This window comes from Macrobrachium nipponense, chromosome 16 (assembly GCF_015104395.2).
Source record: "Macrobrachium nipponense isolate FS-2020 chromosome 16, ASM1510439v2, whole genome shotgun sequence".
Lineage (NCBI taxonomy): Eukaryota > Metazoa > Arthropoda > Malacostraca > Decapoda > Palaemonidae > Macrobrachium > Macrobrachium nipponense.
This window is the reverse complement of record NC_087209.1, coordinates 35822454-35848054: the sequence shown is the minus strand read 5'-3', so window position 1 is coordinate 35848054 and position 25601 is coordinate 35822454. Positions and strand designations below refer to the sequence as shown.

The following is a 25601-nucleotide window of genomic DNA, read 5'->3' as shown; positions in this document are numbered from 1 at the left end:
CGCAATATAAACAGTGACTCACCTTCTCACTTCAGTCCTTCACCCACCTCCGCCCAAGAGGATGTCTGAGGTTATTCAGACGAAACGTCCGGAAAGAATAGAAAGAATAGAAAACAAATAGAATTTAACATCAATTCTATCTGTAATAAACTCTACGGGATATACCCGAAAATTTGACTACCCCAACTGAAATTTTTTACCAATAAAATCCATTCGTTTGACCTAATTGAGATATGTCAACCTTCGGTGCGTTGCTCACCAGTTTAAGCAATAATTAGAAAAATAGAAAAGAACCTGTATAAAATTAATGCAGCTGAGGCAGCAATCACTTTTAATAAAACATGTTTAAAAGAGGGTTTACTTCCAGCATATTATTATTATTATTATTATTATTGATTATTAGTATTATTATTATATCGAGCAAGTGCAATTGTGTGTAGAAGGAATAGTAGAGTTTGTGTAGGGCTTCGACACATTACTGACGAGGCCCTTGTGTAGGTGCATGAAGTGGTTAATGTTGTCGAAGTTGGCTGAACAAGATATATGTATAGCCCTCTTAAGATCACTTATTCAAGGAAAATCACCCATGCCTGTGTTGTCCTACCTAGCTGAAAATGTACTATCTGGAGGTCAGCTGACGGTAGCGAGCTACTAACTGTCTTGGTGGAGAAAGGCCTTTGGCGGCGACCAACACCTCATCTAGCAAAAGACTTGTGGAGGAGACTGTGATACTATATATATATATACATATATATATATATATATATATATATATAATATATATATATAGTATGTATGTATATATATACACATATACTTATACATATACATGCATGCGTTTGTTTGTAAGTAGTACGTATGTGTGTGTTTATAAGCATACATAAACATTTATTTTCTAAGGTATGACTGTCTTATGAAATGAATTTTCTGTCATTGAAGGAGGATAATACTATGAATCTGGATGTAATCCCAGAGTCTGCTCGATAGAACATTCCCTGTAAAAAGTGACGCACAATTATGACATGTAAATGAGCCGTTTTTCGGTCATGAGAGGGAAGGAGATATGTGTTACTGAACTTTGAACATAATGTATGGGAAAATATGGCCTCGTATTTACAAAAGTGCCGTCAGTGCACTTCATGCGGTACACTGTAAGCATTACTCAAGATTCATTGCAACGTCCTTTCGGCCCCTAGCTGCAGCCCCTTTTATTCCTTTTACTGTTCTTCCTTTCATATTCACTGTCTTCCATCTAACTTTCCACCCTCTCTCTTCACAGTTTATTCATAAATGCAACTGCTTTGAGGTTTTCCTCCTGTTGAACTTTTCAATCCTTTTTACTGTCAATCCCCGTTTCAGCGCTGAATGACTTCAAAGGTCCCAGCGCTTGGCCTTTGGCAGTCTATTCTATTTCATATTCACTTTTTTCGTTAAGTTTATGGCCTATTTCTTATCTTCAGAATATTGCAGTGAATATTATTATTATTATTATTATTATTATTATTATTATTATTATTATTATTATTATATTATTACTGAACTGTTTTTCAGGTACGAGAGTTGGGCGATGGGTATAAGGACAACCCAACCGCTACGTTACAAGCCAACGTATCAGTTCTCATTGGGCTGAATGATGCGTAAGTTATAAACAAGAAATTTCATCTAACCTTTCTGAACTGTGAGATTTACGCTGTAGTTGTTGTTAGTGTATATATATATATATATATATATATATATATATATATATATATATATATATATAGATATGGATATAGTATATATATATATTATACATATATATATATATATATTTGTATATATATATATATATATATATATATATATATATATATATATATATATATATATATATATATATATATATATATATATATATATATATTTATATATATATATATATATATATATATATATATATATATATATATATATATATATATATTATATATATATATATATATAGATATATATTAAGCTACAAATAACCTTTAATATCCAATTCGGCCTCTACCTCGGAATTAATTATATTTTCATATATGTTAACCGAAACTAGAATTTTTTTGTTGATAATAATTTCGTCTCTCGTGGGTTCGAACCAGCACCCAGAAGAGTGAGGGAAAAATCAGGACTTCAATGACTTGTTGGCCGTGTTTGATAACATCACGGAAGTCCTGATTTCTCCTCTGTCCGCTAGGTGCTGGTTCGAACCCACGAGAGGACGAAATTATTATCAACTAAATAATTCCCCTTCGGCTAAGATATATACATATGAAAATATATTAATTCCGAGGTAGAGCGAATTGGATATTAAAGGACACTTGTAGCTTATGCATGGATATGCACCACGGCGATCTGATAAAAATTCACACACACACACACACACACACACACACACACACACACACATATATATATATATATAATATATATATATATATATATATATATATTATATATACTCGAAGGACCTCATTAAAACTGGAAGGTATCTAGCAGTTATTTATTCAAAAAAGTTACAACCTTTCAAGGACAACCAGTCCTCATTATCAAGTATATCCACGTAATGAGTGAAGAGATAGGCCAGCTGTATTTATATGAGTGTGCTGGCTTCTTGATCTTTGAATTACCCTGTTTCTCCCGTCTGGCGCCGCCCCAAAATAAATAACCAATTGTACCATTGCATAGAACAATTGGTTATGTGATAAGTTTATATATATATATAATCACATGCTAAAGTGATTATACTATATATATATATATATATATATATATATATATATACCTATATATAAATATATATATATTATAGTATAATCACTTTAGCACGTGATTCATTTATCACACATTACCAAAGGTGGAAAATAAGAGATGGGGTGTAGGTCCTGACCGGTTTTGACTTTATACATAGTATTAGAAGTCACAAATATATATATACTACAGAGACAGTACAGACGAACATACACAATCATTCGAGGCTGCAGATCCACCCGCGGGCGGGTGTCAGGGTAGGAGTGACCTTTAAAACTCATTTGGCTATAATTCACAATTTCTCTCAAGGGATGAACTGACCACCATAGGAGAGTACAAATCCACATCTGACAGGTGTTGGGGAGGTGGGATTGGAAATCTCATGAGCACTACTGTCCCTTTACTGTATTTACAAATATGATAATCTTATTTCCATGCATCTCTACTGCCTACCTTAACATTTAAACAATTTACAGATTTCTATTGATATTAAAGGATCAAGTTTATACCTCCGTTGACTGATATTCATATTATGGCTGTAACTTTCTTTATAAAGCTAGATTCAATAGTGATCCTTCCTAGTGCGTTATTAGAATACACGGTCATTTTTGCCCGTTCCCAGTTGATATCATGATTGTTCTCACTAATATGTACAAAAATACCACAATTCCGCAAGCTCAACTTCCACATAACTATAACATTTAAAACTTGTTGTTTTTCATATATATAGTTAAAACAGTGTAACTGTTTTTTTCATAAGAATGTGCTCAAATTATTTTCACATGAAAATAATAGTACTTTTCATGCTACCTTTGGCATATCAGTGGCAACGCACAGAGCCACCTGACTACAGTTTCCCGCTCACACAGTACCCTAATATCCTCTGCTCAGTATCAGTTTCATTACTTCTAATGACTACTTTGCATAACCATACCTTACAGTTTACACTATTTGTACATCACTCCTTATTATTGAATGTGTTAGGATGTGCAAAACATACCTTGAAGCTTGCATAAACTAAATCAGTTTCTTTATGTACATAACACTGTAGAGCTACGTCACAGTGCCATATATAATTATTTTCTTGGGCGATGATGCTCGTTGCAATCATCTAAAGGTTATACTGGCAGAAGCTTACCTATTACCTATGTTATAGTGAAAACAACAGTCAGTATTATTATATATATATAGTATATATATATATTTCATATATATATTATATTATTAATATATATATAGAATTATATATATTTATTATATTGGTGATAGATATATTCCTACGCATTCGTTGAAAGGAAAAATAGGGTATTAATATGGATCACTTTTACCTTTACATCTCAACTACGTCAGCATCTGCTCAAGTTCTATATGTGACGTATGCATATCGATGTCAAACGTTTGTGCCATTTCATGATGTAGTACTTGATATTTAACCTTCTTTATCTCTTAGATCCGGAACTTGGAATTCTTCATGGTACTTTGAGCCAGACTCGGAGATTGTCGCTATGGCTGGCGTTTCCAACGGGAGCCAGTTCTATCGATACATGACTGTTGGTACTAATAAGGGAGACAGAGTCGCAATGGCTCCTGCTGATTATATAGTGGCCGCACCCGGCGTTACCATCAAGTATGCTGTGTGCCAGCTCTATGGGCCAGATGGTAAGATTGTTATAAGTGTTATTTTCTTCTTTTTATGCTCAGTATTTATTTGGGAGAGATGGAATTGATCAAGATCAAGACTAATTTTTGAGTTACGTTTGGCAATTATGAAAACTCATATTATTCAGAACGATGGTTCACATCTTCATTATTTTTCTAGTAACAAGAGCGGACTCTACAAGGCAAAATCAAGCTATCCATACGCGCAGTTTCCATTCCATTTAGATAAAAATTTAGAAATGACTCCAAATATGCTAGTCAGAAATGGTAGTTTTCATTCAAATGATCTCTACAGTAGTAATATTATTTAATGCTAAACTATGGTAGACAGTAGGCAAACGTCAACAAAACCTAGACCAGTTGTACTGTCGAGTCCACCACAGTGAGTGCTCACATGCCAAAATGTTTCACCAACTGCAGGTTAATGCTGATAAGTTTCCAACCGCTGCCTCACCTTTCTACAATTGTATATAAATAAATAACATAGATTGTCACTCCTCTCCTAACGTCCTGGGGTTTTTGTAAGGCCATCCGTTTTTGTTGTAATTTACCAGGTAAATCGGTAGTAACCTTCACTTCGTGTATTTACGTAGGTAACCCGGGCTCTTTGCTCTTTTACCGGTGGAATTCCCCTTTTCAATTGAAACGCTTGCTTTTGTAGCTTTGGTCTAAACTGAATATATTAGGTGTTGTAGTTTGATATCATCCCAAGGCCATCAACAAATTTCACAAACCCCAACCCTCCCAATTCTCTATAATGATTCGGATTATTTGGATCATTCAAGAAGAACTACTAAGAAAGATGTCAAAATATCATAGCCATTGTAAGTAAGCAGAGACAAGAGTCGCATATCTCACCTTTCCAAAGTATTACGGAGGCAAAACTTACTCGCACCATACTTGTGTCATATTTATCATTTATGGAAAGGTATGACCTTGGCATTGGACTGGAATATTTATGTAGGGGAGGATCTGAATTTTTTTTTCAAATATAGAAAAGAAGACTTAAGGAATTGGGTGGAATATCTACTATACACTTTGCAGTGACCACATCAATTAAAACATTCAAATCTGCTGTCTCGGAGATCATAATTCTGAGTCACGTCCTGGTATTCTAGAGATTACAATTCCTACCGATAATATAACTGAGTACAGCCTTGTCTACATCTACAACGATTCTTCGTATATGAACCTGTCATAATGAATGTTGACAGTCTGGTAAGCATGTATCAAACGTCAGGGCTACGGCAAGGCTTTATATTCGCTTGTTCTGTTCTCAAAATATGGGATACTTATCGTCATGTTGGTTATCAAAACCACGTTGTAAAAAGCAGTGACTTAAAACTTTAATAATAAATACTTCTTGTCTTTCTGTATCTCAAGAACAATGACTTGAAATTTTAATTCAATACTTCGATTGTCTTTCTGTGTCTCAAAAACAATGCCTTAAAATTTTAATTCAATATTCCATTGTATTTCTGTGTCTCAAAAACAATGACTTAAAATCTTAATTCAATACTTCATTGTCTTTTTGTACTTCAAAACAATGATTTGAAATTTTTTTTCATGTCTTTCTGTGCTCAAAACAGACATTAAATGTTAATTCAATACTGCATTGTCTTCATTGTATTTCTGTGTCTCAAAAACAATGACTTAAAATTTTAATTCAAAGACTTATTGTATTTCTGTGGGTCTCAAAAAACAATGCATCTATTAAAAACTCTTGAATTCAATTTAAAACTTCATTGTCTTTTTGTCATTTCCTCCCCCCCCAAAAAACAAAAGATTCTTTGAAATTTTTTTTTAATTTCATAATAATTCATTTGTCCTTTCTCTGTCGCAAAAACAATGACTTAAAATTTTAATTCAATACTTCATTGTCTTTCTGTATCTCAGAAACCAATGACATAAAATCTCTGTATCTCAAAAACCAATGACTTAAAACTTTAATATTAAATACTTCATTGTTTATCTGAATCTCCCCAAAAAATAAATAAATAAATAAATAAAATTACCTTAAAACTTTAATATTGAATACTTCATTGTTTTTCTGTAACTCAAAAAACAGAGACTTCAAATTTTGATTGTATACTTCATTGTCTTTTTGTATCTCAAAAAAACAACGACTTAAAACTTCAATATGAATCAAATATTTCATTGTCCTTTTGTATCTCAACAAAACAATAACTTTAAACTTTGATATTGAACACTTCAGTGTCTTGCTGTGTCTCAGATTTGTAGTTTTGAAGCCCTAATACTTCGCGATTTGTACTTTTGAAGCCCTAATACTTCGCGATTTGTACTTTTGAAGCCCTAATACTTCGCGATTTGTACTTTTGAAGCCCTAATACTTCGCGATTTGTACTTTTGAAGCCCAAATACTTCGCGATTTGCACTTTTGAAGCTCTAACACTTCGCAGGTAACTATGACATTTATCTGTCCATTTCAATCGTGTTATAAGTGTCCTTTTCTCCTTGGGAGATCTTGCCCATTCGCCTCTTTGATGGAGATGAGCCTTATTCGTAAAACTGACGAAAAGCCTCGCCTCGGCATATAGAAAATATTTGCTTGATTAACACTGATTTGCTTATGACCTTTTCTCAGTTGTTTGGCGTTCATCTTTGCAAGCCATTTGTTTAATCCAGTTGCATTATCATTTTAGTGAAAGCAATTAGATCTTTGGTCATTCTCTCCCTATAGTCATTCGTTAAAAGACGTCGTCTCTTCCGATTGTAAGTTTACAAGAAAGAGAGGTTATATGTCTGTTTCTATTGAAATATAAATCCAATGTAGTACTTTATTTGCCCTCGACCAATGTAATGGCCTCAGCGATTTGCCATTGGATTGTCAAGTAAATTCATTTTTTTTTTAAGTCAAATTTCTTTCATTTTTGTTCAGATAAGGAATACTGTTGGATGGAATCAGTAATATTCAAGGCAATATATTGTTTGAGAACACTTCAAGGATAGGAAACAGTGGAAACAGAAAGTTAGAACAAAAATGCTGCCAGAAAAAGAAAGCCTGACTAACACGTTGGTGTTGTCAGATAGAAAGAATGAAAAATAGGTGGGTTCAAATCGACCAGTAAAGGTATTCAAAATTTTAAAAGAGAAAATAAGAGGAAAAAACAAAAAAGGAGCTTTTTTTTCAACAAACCATATCATATTCTCTCTCTCTCTCTCTCTCTCTCTCTCTCTCTCTCTCTCTCTCTCTCTCTCTCTCTCTCTCTCTCTTGATATTCATTAAGTGTTTATTTACAGAGTGCCTCGATGGTCCACCACCTGCTTCTGCAAACATGACATTAGAATGGGACAACAGCACTGCGTTTGGCGCCACTGCTAATTATAGGTAAGTGAATCAGCGAAGACTTAGATGTACATAAAGGGACATAGAGAAGTGTCAGTTGATGACACGGGCTTCTTCTCGAGGCTTGACAGAAACGAGATACCCAAACCAAACTCTGATGTATAAGATGTTAATTTGACTGCATTCATCCATTGAATATCATAAGATTTAAAACATGGTTCGTTAAGTTCATGCTAATCATTCTCTCTCTCTCTCTCTCTCTCTCTCTCTCTCCAGATGCGTACGGGGCTATTTCATGGACGAGACGACCCTACAAAAAGTGCAAACAGTCGAGTGTCGTGGCCACCTTGGAGGTTGGGTGGCTCCTGAATACGAGCTGTTCAACTGTACATTAGTGGAAGGTCTGTCCATTGGCTTTCGTAGACTGAATGTTGCAGAATAATGGGTTATTCATTATGAAATGTTTAAATTTTCTATCTTCAGTAACAGCCATCGATTACTTTTCGCTTGAAACTTTTCTTCTAACTCAAGGGGGCAAAATTTAGTAATTAGTTGATAACTGTAAGGTTATGTTATTAATTATAAAGAATGATTATGTTATTGATTATAAGAGTGATTTCCTCCGTAGGGGGGTAGTGCCGTCAGTGGACCTCATGCGGTGCACTGTAGGTATTATTTAAGGTTCTTTGCAGAGTGCCTTCGGCCCCTAGCTGCAACCACTTTCGTTCCTTTTTACTGTCCCTCCTTTCATATTCTCTTTCTTCATCTTACTTTCCACCCTCTCCTAACACTTGATTCATAGTGCAACTGCGAAGTTTACCTCCTGTTACACCTTTCAAACCTTTTACTGTCAATTTTAATTTCAGCTCTGAATGACCTCATAGATCCTAGTACTTTGCCTTGGGCCTAAATTCTGTATTCAACTATACTCATAAAGAGTGATTTCAAAGTCCCATTATCTCTCAGGACAAAGGTTCCTCCTAAAGATTGGTGAAATATCGAAATGGGAAGTGAACTGAACGAAGATAACGGTTCACATAGAGGTCATCCATTCAAGTTGAAATCCGCAAATAAGGGAAATCTTAAATTATCCGAGAACTTACAGCAGCTTTCTTTCCCGCCAGTTTGCAATGAGTCGTCTTTGCCGTGTGCGGGCTCCCCACTCTTGGGACTCACAGTGTCTCCCGATTTCCTGACGCTGGATTCATCCATCGTCTACTCCTGCCCCCCCGGCATGCAAATGCCGGGCTTCTTGACCACGATGAATGCCTCTTGCACGGACGACACTTCCACGGATCCCGTGACTTACAAGTTCTCGCCCTCAGCGATATCAGACTGCAACAGTAAGTGCTACAGCGTCCACTTGAGGTTAACTGGATGCAAAATCTGACATTGTAGGTTGGTCATTCGGGAGCCTTCTATCACAGCTCTTTTGAAAGTAATTTAGTCGCCTTTACTCAGCATTCGGACAGTCGTGTGAATATCGAGTCATAAGCAGCTCGAGAATTAATCAGGTCTAGAGGCTGAGACCGACCAATAGACTAAACATTTTAGCCTTTAAGTCATAATTCACTTAACGTTAAATCCAGATACAGATAAATATACAGTGTATATGAGTGTGAGTATATATGTATAGTATTTTTTCTTCTTCCTTCAGTATGTGCACAAGCAGTAAACGTTACGAATGCTACAACTACATGGGTACAAGGTACTATATATACCGTCGGACAGAAGGTAAACGTCCAGTGCATTCAAAATCACCTCATGAAGACAATGTATGGAACGGAGTATAGCAACGTTACTATAGCCTGTACGTATTTTGGCTGGTGGCTTCCACCGGGAGGCCTCACATGTGTACCAGGTAAGGCTTACTTGGCAAGCTAAATTATAGTTACTAACAGATTCTAAGTATTGTAAAGGTAAATTATAGTTACTAACAGATTCTAAGTATTGTTAAAGCTAAATTATGTTTACTAACAGATTCTAAGTATTGTAAAGCTAAATTATTAGTTATAACAGTAATTATGTTACTAACAGATTCTAAGTATTGTAAAGCTAAATTATAGTTTACTAACAGATTCTAAGTATTGTACAGCTAAATTATAGTACTAACAGATTCTAAGTATTGTACAGCTAAATTATAGTTACTAACAGATTCTAAGTATTGTACAGCTAAATTATAGTTACTAACAGATTCTAAGTATTGTACAGCTAAATTATAGTTACTAACAGATTCTAAGTATTGTATTCATCTATAATTGCATACCCCGACTCACACTAGCACGTAGACTAAGCGGATCTTGCCTGGAGAGTGACCTCCACGGGTTTTAACCCGGGATGTGTCCACCTTTGCGGAGTGTTCAGTACAACCCCGTCGGGGACTACCGTAAAAAGACAATCAAACGACTGTAAATATCATGAAGAGAATGACCCCCAAGAAATAATGACCCTCGATAACGACCCCCGAAAACCCTTGGGAGGTCACTGTCTAGGAAAGATCGACTAAGCCGCACCATAAAAGAGGTCTCCGGATAGAAACGCAAAAATTATTACTTGTACATTCATACTTGAATTGCTGACCTGTTTTCCCCTCTGTGCATAAAACGCCCATGACATTGGCTGCTTGATACACCTATACACAGAGGGCTCATCATCAATGAACTAAACCCCATACAAACGCTGCACCATTCACCTCTATTTCGTTCACACTCTCATTCTTGCATACTGAGTTCCTATCTTCGCAATACCTCTTCCGCCATATGTATCCATCTCATTCTCGGTCTTCCTCTCCTCTTGCCTCCGTTCGTAACCAGATTACACTCTCTTTCCACCAGTTTTTCATCCCCAATTCTTTCCATATGACTAAACCACCACAAAACACACCAATCCGTTCTTTCACTAGTGCCCACCTTTTTATCACTATCACTGCATATCATATTTTCTGTTCTTCCAGTTTTCCTTACACTACTACACATACATTTAATTTTTTTCCATTCCTCCACATACAAAATGCACGCTCCATTTAAAAAAAAAAATAATAATAAAGCTCACGGTAACTTTATACATTCTTCCTTTGGCTTCCATAGACACTCCAAGTCCCTTTACAGTATTTGACATGTTCCCCGTAACTGTCCTGGCTTCACTTATTCTCTGAGTCATTTATTCTTTTATGTTGCATGTATCCTTCATATTTATTCGCAAATGCCAGTTCGAACCATTCTTCCATCATTCAGATTAATATTCATAGCTCCATCCTCCTGATTTCCATTGGTTCCCGTTACCGAATTTCTACGATTGCTCACAATTGCTCAAGGCTTTCTCTTCTTCCAAACTTTTCCAGATTCTTTCATTTGTTTCTGCAAGTTCTGTTCACCATCCCATGTCAGCATTGTATTATCTGTCAACATCAAAACTACACATTCCATTCACCACTGACATTTCGCTGCATTCCTTTCATAAAAGTATTAAACTACCTGTAAGACGTAATCCCCACTCTTTTGAAATCCACTCTTATACCAGACTATTCATTTTCTCAGTGTAAATTCTGACTTATGCTTTCTTTCCATTATCAAAACTTGTAACTACCACTATAATTCCTGAAGTCTCATCTAACATCTATAGCTGAGTATACTCTTTCATTCATTTGGAACCTATTCTCCATCCAGAAATAAAATTCAACCTGGTCAGCTACTCGGTCACACTTTCATCACTCTACTGCAGCATCCCACTCATAATTCATCATCTGCTGTTGGTGTCTTTCCATTTTTCATCCACTGTCATTGTAGCCTCATCTATCTCGGCCACAACCATTCTTAAGTTACACCAACCCCTTCTGCCATGTATCATTGAGCTTTACCTCTCTTCCGTCCCTATATTCATCTCTCTTTTGAATTGTTTCTACTTCAATCTTCTTGACTACCCTGCCATCAGCTTATATTTTGAATGATCTCACTTTTTTTTTCATTAAACCTATTTATTCCGCATCCCAATACTTACTATTTTTTTAAAGCTTCTTGCCATCCCGTACCCATAAACCATCCCTCTCACTCTGTGATTCATCCTGAACGTTTACGAGGACCCTATATATTTCTTCAACCTCAGTGTCACCGCAGCCAAATAATAGTCAAGAGTACCTCCAGCCACTCGTCTTGTCACCATTTAATTCATCAACTTATTCTGTTGTACAGGTACATAACCTTAAAAAAAAAAAAAAAAAAAAATGTGCACACCATTTTCGGTCAAGAATGCGTGTAAAAATATTATGTGAAAATCCTGATTTCTAGATGCTCTTCAGGCTTACTCATAGATATTCCCATATACACATTCTTTTCCATTCCTGGACCATATACACTCTCTACTACAAATTTTCCTCTTGTTTCACACAGTCTTACCTATACAGTGCTTGGATTATTTTGTATTTTACTCATTTCCAGTCTTCCTGAGCTATCGATGGTACTACTCCTTCCCTATTTCTACACCTTCCAGTTCGACCAGAAACAATCACGCTTTGTCCTTCTCATTCCTAGTCACACTGTCCTTTCACCTTTGTCTCACTAAGTGCCAAGGCTTCCAACTTTCTCTCCTTAAACAAATAATCTATCTTCCGTTTCGTCTCTGAACTACATTCACACGTATTAGTGGCCATAAAGTCCGTCCCTCTAGAGACATTTAGCGACTTTCACGCCATGCGGATTAGTGAGAATGTTATTGTTTTCCATTTCTGACATCCCACAGAAATGAAGGTTTACTATAGTTGATTTCAGGAGAAGTGGTTCATCTGCCATTCAAGCAACATTTTACTACTCCTAAAGGGTCAGCAACCCATCCTTTTTACACTCGTGTGCCGCTGGGTACATTATGTCTGTGTTCCAAACCATTGGCACTTCTCCGGTAATGTGTTGCTTGTACATTATAGTACTGCCGTGATGTAACAGTCCTCAGTGAATTGACTGACCTGCCGTATAAGGTTGTCATTTGCTTTTATATCTAGATGAACAGCAATGGTTGCTTCAAAGATACTAAGAATCTCTGATAGAACATGGTCCATTGACCATAGGGAGTGGCGACTGGTGAGTCTTCGCTTGGGTCGATTGGTTGAAGAGTGTGTAATAACGTGATGCTTTACACGATGGAAGGCAGTTCTGCGTGTCTGCAAACTCAACTCTAGTAGTTTGAGACTTGCTGTTCTGACTTTACGTAAGGAAGTGAATTTGGACCTCTAAATTGTGGGATTACCCCTTTTTGAACACTTAATCGGAATTTAACCAATTTTTCTTTAGTAACCCTCTAAAAGGTTTTCATCGAGGAAAACGTGCATCATAGAAAATGAGAAAATCTTCGTTTATTTAAACGCAACATGCTTGCTGACTCATTACTTGCAAAAAAAACTTTCATACCAGCCAAACTCATATATACGCCGTGTTTAGTACCAGCCCCATTGGAATGAACCTCAAAAATGTTATTAGTTTACTCTAACCCATGATTTCATTTTAGACTTGAAAATATTATTTTCTTGTGTTTTAATGAGTTTTGAAAGTTTCTGACATTCTCGCCGTTAGCAAATAAGTATTTTTCTAGTATCTATTCGGGGGACCCCAGTGACAAAGCGTGGGATTTTGGGTGGAGGAAAACACAAAATGAGTGAAATATGAGGAACCTTAATCGTATTGATAGTTATCATTCGGATTAACTTAAGTTTCCTGAACGTTTTCAAACTTACGTCATGCTCTAGGGAAGTGGTTTTCAACCGGGGGGAATTTCGGTTCCAAGGGGTTGGGGTGGGGCGAATTGTGACCACAAATTGGCAGGCTAAAACTGGCTGTTGGACCTCACAAAAGGCAGTGCATCGGTCCACACTACTGAGAGATCACGCTGGGCTGTCTTTCCGCTAGCTTGTGTGTTTGTGTTGGTATTTTTTTGCATATTGTTCGGAACACACCTTTTGAGGCAGACAATTCTGGAAAGGGCAGTTGGGTGGTGAAAGATATTCTGACATGTGGTGAAAGGGTGCGTGGGCCAGAAAAGGTTGAGAACCACTGCTCCAGGGCAAGAACCTGGTGCCCTCGGTTAGGTTTGGTCAGGTCATTTCCTAAACTTAACGTTTAAAGCACATAAGAAAGTGATATTTCAAGCCCTAAATACGATAACGGTTTACAGTAAAATTTTCCCCGAAAGTAAACAAGACGGTAACGATCTTCGTAACAGTAGCTACCTACTATACGTGCCATAGATTTATTTGAGCTTATTAAGGAAACTTAAGAAAACAAATAATAATTCCATATCGAGCGCTGACATTACAGTAAAATAACGCCAAAGTGTTTCATTTGATGTATCTGAATACGCGATTATACTATATTATATTTATATATAGTATATATATTATATATATATTATATCATCTTGTGCGAATACGCTGTCATGTATATAAGTGTCTCAGTAGCGTGATCGGTATGGTCTTAGCCTGCCACCTCGGTGGCGGCGAGTTCGATTCTCGGGCATTCCATTGAGGTGTGAGAGATGTGTATTTCTGGTGATAGAAGTTCACTGTCGACGTGGTTCCGAAGTCACATAAAACCGTTGGTCCCGTTGCTGAATAACCAACCACTGGTTTCCATGTAACGTAAAAACACCAGACAAACAAATATATATATATATATATATATATATATATATATATATATATATAGTTTCAGTAATATTACGGCTACTTGGAAATCTTAGGTTGATGATAATACTGTTCTACTTGGCATTGGCAATATTATTTATCGTCAAGACAGCCTGTATATATGTGTACTGGTGAGACGTTTTTAGAGTACTTTTCCACTATAAAGAGGTACTTTAAAGCCACAAAATAATCAGCTTCCATCTTAGTTTTGGGATGTTTACAAATAGAACAAAGATTCTTCCCAACATCTTTTCAATAAAAATGTTCTAAGATTAACCATGATTTTTGTCTGAAGTGACAGAATTAATTTCAGTGAAACTTTACGTTATGAAATACATCCAAGTAATTCAAAGATGGCGTTAAGGAAAAGTCTTCGACTTGCCACTTGGTTTTAAAAATTAAAAACAAATCATAGATCACATGTACTTAAAAGTCGGATTTTTAAAATTTTCCTTTCGTGTATTTATTTAGCATTAGTCGACAGACATTATTTGAATATTTTAAACCCCCACGCTTCAAGTTTAAGCTGAAAATCTTGTTTTATATCATAACATTGTTGCTTATGGAAATAACGGCCTCTTTTAGCCTGTCATCGGTCACTCATCCCCAAACTTAATCTTGCTTACGATTACCATAACCTAACTAGATGCCATAGACTACCTTAGTGAGGTTTAAACTGGACTTCCAAAGTCTAAACTGTCACAGAGGCAAAACACTACTATATCAATATATTTGATAAACGACGTGGTTACTCTCTAGCCTTATCATTATGATGTTGCAGACTTTATGAAGAGCTCAGAAAGTTGCTGGGATTCCAGGTACTCTTTGTAATGTTAAAGAAGAAATAGTCGAAGCTCCATCCATAGCTATCACAATGAGAAGGAAGTCTGCCAGATTTTATTGAAGATGATGGTGAGGAAAATGATGCGTCGTGAGTGAGGTGTTCTTTAATTTAATCGATTCACTCGCTTAAAACTATAACTTCTTTAACTAAGTACCCTGTCACCCACCACATTAAGGTTTTCGGAACTTGGTGAACTTTAGGTAAATGTGCCCTGCATTCATTCACAAACTGTTAAAGAGAAATTAGCTATAAATACTGTCTCAGAAATTCCAGTCAAGTAAGAAATATTCTATTAAAAGGTTATGCAAAGCACCTTCTAGCAACGCTATATATACTGTAAACGCAAAATGGCGTGAAAAAAATTAAAGGAATGGTTACATATAACAAATGCCGACTGATACTACATGAATAAAATACGAAAGCTGGCATGAGAGAATGGCAGTTTAAGTCTCCTTGGAGGCCTCCCAGAAACGTCACTGCCACGAAGATTTCTGAACTAGTTAGTCAACGTTACATCGTGACGTATCAACAAAATAAAGACGCTCATGATCTGCATGACGAGTATCGCGCGCTCTCTCAGGAGTATATAAACTTATGGAATAACTGTAAAACATTTTCCAGATCAGCTGGAATTGATATCGCCACTTTTATAATGAAGCTGTTGCGAGCAGTTCCCTGCTATGTAGCAATATCATTAAGATGAAATATTTTAAGAAGAGCGGAAAAAAATTGTTGCCAAAGGTGTCAAGGGTTTCCAGTTACACAGAATCATAAATACTGTGAATAGTCGCGTGGATACACTGGAATGGACTGACTTTTATAACAAACTAACTAAACGTTTTGATGTTCTACTCCATTGTTATGGCAAAGGCTAAAATATGCAAAGTCCTTTGAACCTGGGACAGGCTCACCTAAACAGATACCAACAATTCTCTTTTCCCTTTCACTTTGGAGTGTCAAAGAGTCACTTTTCGACAATAAATAAGTATGAACATTTGCGAACGGAAATCATATAAGATGTCTGGTTGAATTTGCCTGTAATGGATCTGCTGTACTTTTTACTAATCTTCTTCTGTCAACCTTGTTAGTCCCGCTGTATAGCAGGGTTGACCGCTCGAGTCAACTTTCTCCATCTATTTCTATTCCTTGCATCTTCTTCCCCCAGTCTCACTTCATTCATATCCCTCCTCACCACATCCACCCATCTGATCCGCTGACTCTCCACACCAACACCCACACTCCTCCTCCCATCATTGGCATGTTCTTAGCTCTCTCGATTGGTTCCACCTCCTCTCTTCTTATTACATAGCCATAGTATCTCAGACGAACTTCCCTAGCCTTCTCCTGTACATTACTTATACCACACATTCTTCTTATTTCTTGACTCTCCCTCCTTTCTAGTAGTGATATTCCAGCAGTCCATTTCACCATCCTCATCTTGGTTCTTTCCAACAGTGTCTCCTTGTTCCTCTTAAGTACCCAAGTTTCTGCCGTATATAATAGTGCGGGCCTGATAACTGTCTTATAAGTCTTCATTTTGAGCCGTAATGGCATTTTCTTGTCTAAAACAACTCCAGTTACTTTTCTCCATTTTCGCCATGCTTCTTTCATTCTCTGCCTCACTCCTTTTTCAGTATACCTCCCTCCTCTGTTATTATTGATCCCAAGTAGACATTCGTTGTTCTGTTTTAGCACTGTAGTACCATCTTCCACTTGAATATTTGCGTCTTCATGTCTTCTTTTCTGCTTAATCATGAGATCTGTCTTTCCACTGTTCACTTTCAATCCTTTCCTTTCTAGGGCTCCTTTCCATGCTAAAAGCCTTTCTTGCATTTCTTCTACTGTTTCTGCTATAACGACTAAATCATCAGCAAACATCAGTTCCCACAGTTCTTCGTTGTTCCTTAATTCTGATGTTAAAGTGTCTATTTTATGAGGAACAAGAATGAATTCAGAGGTGATCCCTGATGGAGGCCAACCTCCACAGGGAATACCTCAGCCTCCCCATAACTTGTCTGTACAGTGGTTCTTGCCCCCTTCATACATCATCCACACTATCCTTACCAACTTCTCTGATACTCCTCTCTTTCCCAAACACCAATAGACTACTCTTCTTGGTACCCTATATTTTTACTTATGAATTCTGTGTTTCTTTTGAGAAGTCTCCTTTTCTATCAGTCTTTTAAAGTTCCCTAAGTTACATGCCCCTGTTATTTGGATGAGGTCCTTCTTTACATCCATGCAATATAGGCAGTGCATTCCTTTCTTAAGTATGGGATTCTTTTTTTTTTTTTTTTTTTTTTACAAAACCTATAAAGATATTGGTAGCCTATAATGCCTTACGTAAAGGCTAAATTGAAAATATTCTCCTAGTCCGCGGTTGAAAAGAATTGTCATTATTCTTTGCCATTTCAAAAACATTTTGTCTTCATTACTTTGAATTGTTCATGCATGTGACGATAGTGACATACAAAGTTTTGGAACTAAACGTTCAAACATTATAAACTACCCCATTCTCGCAAACATTTTTTTATAAAAAAGTTTGCCCGGGAAGTAAAAAAGAAACAAAATCTCTCACGTTATCTTTGTAAAGACCTTAATGTGTGTTTGTGTGCGTGTGTGTGTTTGTGCTTCGTGTCCGCGTGGATTCGTGTGAGTTCGTGTGTCATTGATGTCAGTGACGTTTTTTCCATTATTACAGCGTGTGCTGGTGATCCCCCTGCACCCGGGGCTAATATGAGTATTCCGACTATAAAGGAGAGAGAGGTTGGAGCAAATCTGAAATATTCCTGCGACGCAGGACTCTATATTCCAGCTGTAAGTATGTCATTTTTTTCTCCATAAATTACGTTCTAGTGTCTTGATTCCTTTTGTCACTGACCTCATTTCTGTCTCGTTAATTAAATATTTTTATGTAATACTCACTGACATTAGTTAATTCATAAATCAGCTGTAATATCCCTGAGAATGCGTATCCTCACAGCTCCCCCAGTTTTCCTGAAGATCGCTGTTATCGATTTAGACTTACTGTTAATGAAGTTCATTTGTTTTTCTTCCTCAGGCGCTTCCGAACATAACGAACCACACCACCATCAGATGTAATGAATCCCTCCTCTGGGAGCCCGTGTCGCTGGTGGTCGCTGACCTGTTGTGCACTCAAAGTAAGAGACGTGCCAATTCTTTTACCGATGTTTTGGTGATATAAAAGAAGGTTTCTGTGACGAGAACTTTCCACAAAATAAATTTAGCTGAATGAGTAATGTGTGGTCTGATATGCATTGCGATGAAGATATGAAGCCGAAGTATTTATGAGAGCTTTTATAACTCTTTGCACTGAATGCATGATTATCATAAGTGGGTCGTGGGTATTCAGACAGTAATAAGGCCAAGATGATACTGGAAAAGATCTTGAAACTTACAGACGTTTGAGGAGAAAGCAGATTTGTTCAAGACCAATAATGACAGAAGATCTAGTTATATACAAAAACATGTATAAATAAACTTTACCTAATTTATAAAGAGCCACCACTTAATGAACATAAGGTGCCTCAAAAATAAAGCTGATGATGATGATGGTGATGACTCTGATATTAATGGAAATGAATTCAAGATGGATGTATAAGAAATCATTTGAAGTCAGGAGGCCTGTGTTTTTTTGGAGTATTGTGAGTGGAAGGGATATCTGTTAAACTATCTGCTCGAGAGAGAGAGAGAGAGAGAGAGAAGGGGGCGGGGCTATTTTAAACATGACAGTTTTCTTTTAAGTGGTGAACGTAACGATACAAACAGTCAAATGACTCCTCATTGTAAGAGCTGAAGAAGGCTAAAGTCTATAAGGTAAAGAAAGAAAATGGAAAAATTTCCCATTTTCTAGCTGTTAATGGATAGATCACAGCTGTGCACTACATTGACGTTTAACTCGCTCCAAGACACACTCGAAATTTTATTGAATCTTCAATTTAGATTTATTCGGTCTATATGTTCCGACTAACACATTTATTTTCGAGTGATTATTATTACAAGACAGTTTCTGATTTTACGAGATATGTACAATATTGTAGTGGTATGAATTACAGTCTTACTGTACTGCCGTGCCTGCTATTTAACCGAATACAGACACCACAAATGATTTTCTGTCTTTCAAATATTGATTTCTTCCAGCCTTTATTATGGAATAAACTCTGGTTTGATACAATTTCATTTCTACATTTTGTTACTTCTTAATGTACACCATATTCTTTGGAAGCTGGAGTTTCATATGAATAGGGTTCATCTTTTGAATGATAATGATATCAGTGAAGATTTAACCACGTCCATTTAATCTTAAAATACTGCTATATCTTGGGGATTCCAGTTTGGAAAATATAGCTATAGAGACGTATTATGAGTTTGTATGTGTAGAATGGTAAGTTTAAACCATTCCGTTATTGCTTAGAATTGACTGTGGACAGATTTCCTCCGGTGTTCTTGAGGCTCTTGAAAAGCGTGTTGTCAGTTTCATTTCCTAGACCAGGGGTTTTCAACCTGGGGTATGCGTATACGTCTAGGGTCTGTCAGGGGGTTCGCGCTCCCCATGGCACTCGAATGAATGTTAGATACCGACCTTCAATGTGCTTTAGCAAAAACTTCTCCTCGGCCAACTAGGATAGTTGATGAAAACAGTTTCAGCCATTTCATTAACTACCTTTGCAGCTGTTGTAATAATAATGTATTTTGTTTTTGCAGCTCAGTACCATAACCTTGAACATTTTTACTGCATAGTCAGAAGTAAATAATTATATAAGAATTGTCTTTATTTTTTATAGAATTATTTATGTTTACAATATTATTGGTTATGCCAGGATAGTTATGCACTCTGTACAGTTTTTTCTGAGTTGGTTTTGTTTTCCACGTTATACAAAGTGAAGGGGGTACATTACTGACATTACAAATACCCAAAGGATACGGGGGGTTGGGGGAAGGTTGAAAACCCCTGTCCTAGACTCTTAATAATCCATTTGTATATCATAAATTCAACTGACTTTATTATCTTCCATTTCAGTGTGTCTCAGTGATCCATTCATGCCTGTCTCACCTGCAAATACCACCTGGGATCGAATAGCCCGCGTTGCTGGAACTACGGTATGAATCTCTCTCTCTCTCTCTCTCTCTCTCTCTCTCTCACACACACACACACACACACACACACACACACACACACACACACACACACCATAATTTCTATAGCCATCATACTTTCCACTTTTATTTTTTATATTCACATTAACATATTTTGACCATTAGAATTGCCAAAAGATATTACCGGCTCAATGACGTGAATCAAAAGTATTGATGATCTGGACACTAAGATGATTTGTGTAAGTAGAAGCAGTTGAGAAGTTTTTTCTTTTATCTTGACTGAAACCGGGTCACTTATAAATGTTACTGTTGTCTTACTTTTAAATCCGACAGATAAACATAACATGCCCGGAAGGTTTTGCATTCCCTGACTTCAACAACACCATAGTTTTGACCTGTGGGGTAGATGGGAACTGGACGGAAGTGGTCCCCGAAAACGCCTTTTGCAGAAGATGTAAGTCTCTCCTGTTTCATATCTTTTAATGTAAATGGTGATCTAGGCTTTTTTTTCTATGTATGAATTATAGTCACGTTCACATTGTTTTATATATATATATATATATATATATATATTATATATATATATATATATATATATATATTGCTTGTAAAAACATCTTAATACAGTGCTTCGGAAAACAGTCTCACGTTCATCTGTTTGTTGGCCCAGGGTTTTCTTCTATTGTATATAAATCACAGTTAAGTTGGCTTATTTTTCAAATGCCAGATGGAATGTTTATACCTGACAAGAAGAAAAAAGAAAAAAAAAGTTTGACATCACTTATATCAGTAGAACAAAAGGAATTTCAGTCTTAAATTTTCATTACCACTCTGAGAAATTGAATCAACCTATCATTAAGTATATAATCCATTTTACAAATAGAATGGAAAGCTTCAGACAAAAGAGCCTTTTGGAAAGCGTTATTTAACTGCAAGGGGAAGGGCCTGGCCCTTATAAACGGGCAGATAAGTGACTGGGCAGAAGACTGATAGAAAGCGAAATTTTCCTCTCGTATGATCAAACAGAAAGAATAAGTAGTACTTGCTTCAGTATGTCTTAGGCCCTCATGCATGCAAGTTGATGAGACATATTTAATGGCTATTTTCTAATAACCTTGTCATCAAAGGAAACTTCATATTTACCACTCCAGCCTGAGGTCCCTTTCTTGAAATGGAGATCATTTCCTAGGAAAAGAAAGCTATTTTCTGTATAACGAACGATATACGCTCCCATAATCTGCCCCAAACTAATAAAAGTGATGACACATTTCCCACAGATACTATGGAGGCACCGGTGACGCCAAATGGCTCAGTTTATGACGGCCCGTCGCCCCCTCACTGGGAGTCCACGATACTTGATTTCACCTGTCCCGAAAACCTCATGTCCAGAGATGGGCTGAACTCTACATGGACAATCTTCAATGGCACCGTCTGGGAACCATTTGACCCGGAGTTTGCTTGTCTCAATGGTAAGCTAAACCTAAGTTTGAAAGATGTCTCTTTTAATTAAGTTTGCGTTAAAGGTTCTGCAGTGTCTTGCTGCATATATATAATATATATATATATATATATATATATATATATATATATATATATATGTATATGTATGTGTGTGTGCGTGTGTATGTATGTATGTATACCCTATAATATATATATATACATATATATATATATAATATACATACTATATATACATATATCCAATGTAGCACAAAGGAGCACTTACTTGAGAATATCCTTAAATCCACTGTAGAAAGGAAGTGAAACAGGGACTTGGAACAATTAAACACTTTCATAGTATATTCTACATTTTTTTTCAAGTTCACACCGAGGATACAAATATATATATATATATATATATATATATATATATATATATATATATATATATATATATATATAGATATATCTATATTGTAGGAAGCCCACTAAAATTTGGACAAAATTGAAATTTTTTATTTCAGCTTTTTAGAAGTCATAATTGATAGTCTTAATATTGATCTACCTCCACCAAAAAGTGTATTTATTGATCTAATGAATATTTATATTGAACAATGTCACTTTGGATGTAATAATAAATTTTACGCACAGATTTTCGGCTTACCCATGGGTTCGCCGTTATCACCCGTTTTAGAGTATTTGTTTATGGAATGTCTTGAAACTGAACTTTTAACCGCCATCTTTTACTTTCCAATTCTTTGGTTTCGCAATATTGACGATATTTTTGCTTTGATTCCAGATTTCATTAATATTAAAGATTTATTAACTCAACTGAATAATTTACACCAGTGTATCAAATTTAAAGTAGAAAATGAGAATAATAACAGATTGCCTTTCTTAGACACTTTATTATGTCGTTCAGAAGGTAATGGAATTAAATACATAGTATATGGAAAACCGACCCATGCAGTCACATATCCATGCTTTTTATTTATACAGATGATGTGAAAATAGATATTATTTCTAATATATCCTTGAGATCGTACAAATTTTGTGATGTTGAATTTTTACAGACTGAAATAAATCATATTAAAAATGTTTTCACTGCACTTGGATAAAATAGAAATTTTATTCCAAGGGCACATTTTAAGGCACGTAGAATATATTATGAGGCAAGGGAGAAAAGGAGCTTCCTAGGTAATGATAATAGTGTTCTAGTCTTACCACAAACCAAAGAAAATCCTGGACTTTTAAAGGAATATTTGAGATTTTGCAACACTGTTTCAGTATATAAGAATACAAACACTGTTCAAAAGTACCTAACGAATAATATTAAAAATGTAGACAAAAACAAGGATGCATTTACGAAATTCCCTGCCAAGAGTGTAATAAAACATATATAGGTGAAACGATTGATTTTGACAGAGGGAAATGACAACATCGTGTCTCATTAAGGAAAGGTGATGAAAACAATGCCCTCTTTCAACACAGAAAAGCAAAAATCATATTGTTAACCTGGACAAAATGAAAAACGTAAAGTATGTTAATAACACTGAAAAAAGAAAACTTTTAGAATCTTATTTTAATAAAAATTGTTGACACTATGAATTTATATGAGTAATTTTAATCTGGACCTTGTTTTCTGTAATGCAATTATGAGAAAACATGTAGTTAGTGTAACAAGCTGTTAACAAGATTGCAAACCACTGTAGGGAGTTATTCCGATACAGCTATATGCTTGTATGTTATTTCTTTTACCGTGACCATTGTTTCAGTTTTTGTAACTTTTATTTCTCTTTCTGAAAGAGGGAGAGAATGTAATCTCCGAAAGTTAGAAAAAGCGTTCATGGGGTCCAAATTGTAGTGGGCTTCCTTACATTCATACAGTGTTATATATATATATATATAGATATGATTATTATATTATATTATATATATGCTTTTAGAATTTATTTTAATAAAAATTGTTGCCACTGTGAATATATAAGAGTAATTTTAAGTTGGTCCTTTTCTGTAATGCAATTATGACAAAACATGTAGTTAGTGTAACAAAGCTGTAAACAAGATACAGCTGAAAAGAGGGAGAGAATGTAATCTTCGAAAACTTAGATAAAAGCTTTCAATTTGTTCCAAATTTTAGTGGGCTTCCTACATCAATATTTTAGTTCACGGATACAGGTGTTTATATCCGCATATGTGTGTATATATATATATAAAATATGTATGTAATATCTAATATAATCATATATATGTATACACAAACACACACACACACATATATATATATATATATATATATATATATATATATACGTATATATATATATATATATATATATATATATATATATATATATGTATATATATATATATATATATATATATATATATATATATATATAGGATAAGGCATTATATATCGTTTAATATCGTAATCACTATATTTACCCTTGGGAATAACTCACACCCAAAGGGAATTATACTTGTAACTACTTTGAAATTACTATTGGTCTTGGGGTGTAAATTATTGCCAGCGTATAGTGAATTTGATATTTGCTGCCAAATATTTGCGAGTTTATTATAACGATATTGAATAGAAGAAGAGGAGAGAGAGAGAGAGAGAGAGAGAGAGAGAGAGAGAGAGAGAGAGAGAGAGAGAGAAGGGGGGGAGGGTAAAAAATCATTTTTTTTTTTTTTGACACCAGGATTTTCTTACAATTAATCATGTCAACAAAAATAAAAGTGTGGACGCCAAACTTGGACGGAAATGCTTCCAAGTTTGGCGCCCACACTTATTTTTGTTGACATGATTTATAGTAAGAAAATCTTGGTGTCTCAAAAATTTTTTTTGTTTACTTGTATTGCATATTAATTAATAAAAGTATGCTTTTAAAAAATCTTTTTATTATTTGTTTTAATAATTTTTAGTTTTGACAGAAATTATAACCGATTATGATCGTAACTAGAAAAATTGAACGCGATATACCTAGCTACTACTGAATCAAAGTTGTGAAAAATCCGTATAGTTATTAACTTAGTCTACCGAGTCAAAGAGGGTATGAAAACTGAAGTTTTTCATACAAATCCTGGGAGAGGTCACTGTACGATCAGTAGAGGTCACTGCTGACCTACTAATCATTTAAGGTTGTATTGTCACCGGGATTGAGTAACCATGTAAAATTTAAGGTCCATCGGAAGAAGGGAATGAGTCGATCAATTGAATTACAAGTTTGACACACTCAGACGGACAGACGCAGAAATATAGTTAGATAAAAGCATATACAATTATACCTCACTTATAAGAAATCTAAGATGTCGTTAAATATAATCAGATTTAACGATTCGTGAAAGAAAATTATTGAAAACATCAAGGAAAAAGTATTTACAATTCAATTATTGCCCATTTTCGACATACCAAACGTTCAACCGTTGGGTATGTAGAATTACGACTTGAAATATAAAACTACGATAGAAATTAAAAAATTGATGCATAATTGATAAAACATAAACAAACCTGTTGTATGTTCTTAGCCGCAATTTGATCCTTTTGTTTCCCGTACCAGAAATCGTACAGAGAAAGTGAACGCTATACTATATATACTCCTATCATATGTAATTATTGAACCTTATATACATTTATGTTTTGGTTGATTTTTTCTTTGGTGTAAAATCTATAATTTTATTTGAAACAGCAACAGGACGAATTATAACGTATACTTTTGTTTCCCATAATGATTTAATAGAAAACGAAAACGGGCAGTCCAAAGAAGGCTTCTTTTACAGGAGAAACTTAAACAGAA

General features: G+C 35.5%; 1 protein-coding gene across 1 annotated transcript in view; it reads left to right on the top strand.

The window, feature by feature from the left end:
- The first annotated feature begins 1557 nt into the window (after window positions 1-1557).
- The window catches only part of LOC135195427 (E-selectin-like), a 25905-nt gene continuing 1861 nt past the window's right edge, over window positions 1558-25601 (top strand). The window contains exons 1-11 of the mRNA XM_064221673.1: window positions 1558-1637; window positions 4220-4428; window positions 7690-7777; window positions 8012-8136; window positions 8860-9078; window positions 9393-9596; window positions 17945-18060; window positions 18305-18404; window positions 20285-20364; window positions 20695-20815; window positions 21639-21830. Coding sequence (XP_064077743.1) covers window positions 4275-4428; window positions 7690-7777; window positions 8012-8136; window positions 8860-9078; window positions 9393-9596; window positions 17945-18060; window positions 18305-18404; window positions 20285-20364; window positions 20695-20815; window positions 21639-21830 — 1399 coding nt within the window. The 5' untranslated portion in view covers window positions 1558-1637; window positions 4220-4274. The remainder of the gene's footprint in view (window positions 1638-4219; window positions 4429-7689; window positions 7778-8011; window positions 8137-8859; window positions 9079-9392; window positions 9597-17944; window positions 18061-18304; window positions 18405-20284; window positions 20365-20694; window positions 20816-21638; window positions 21831-25601) is intronic.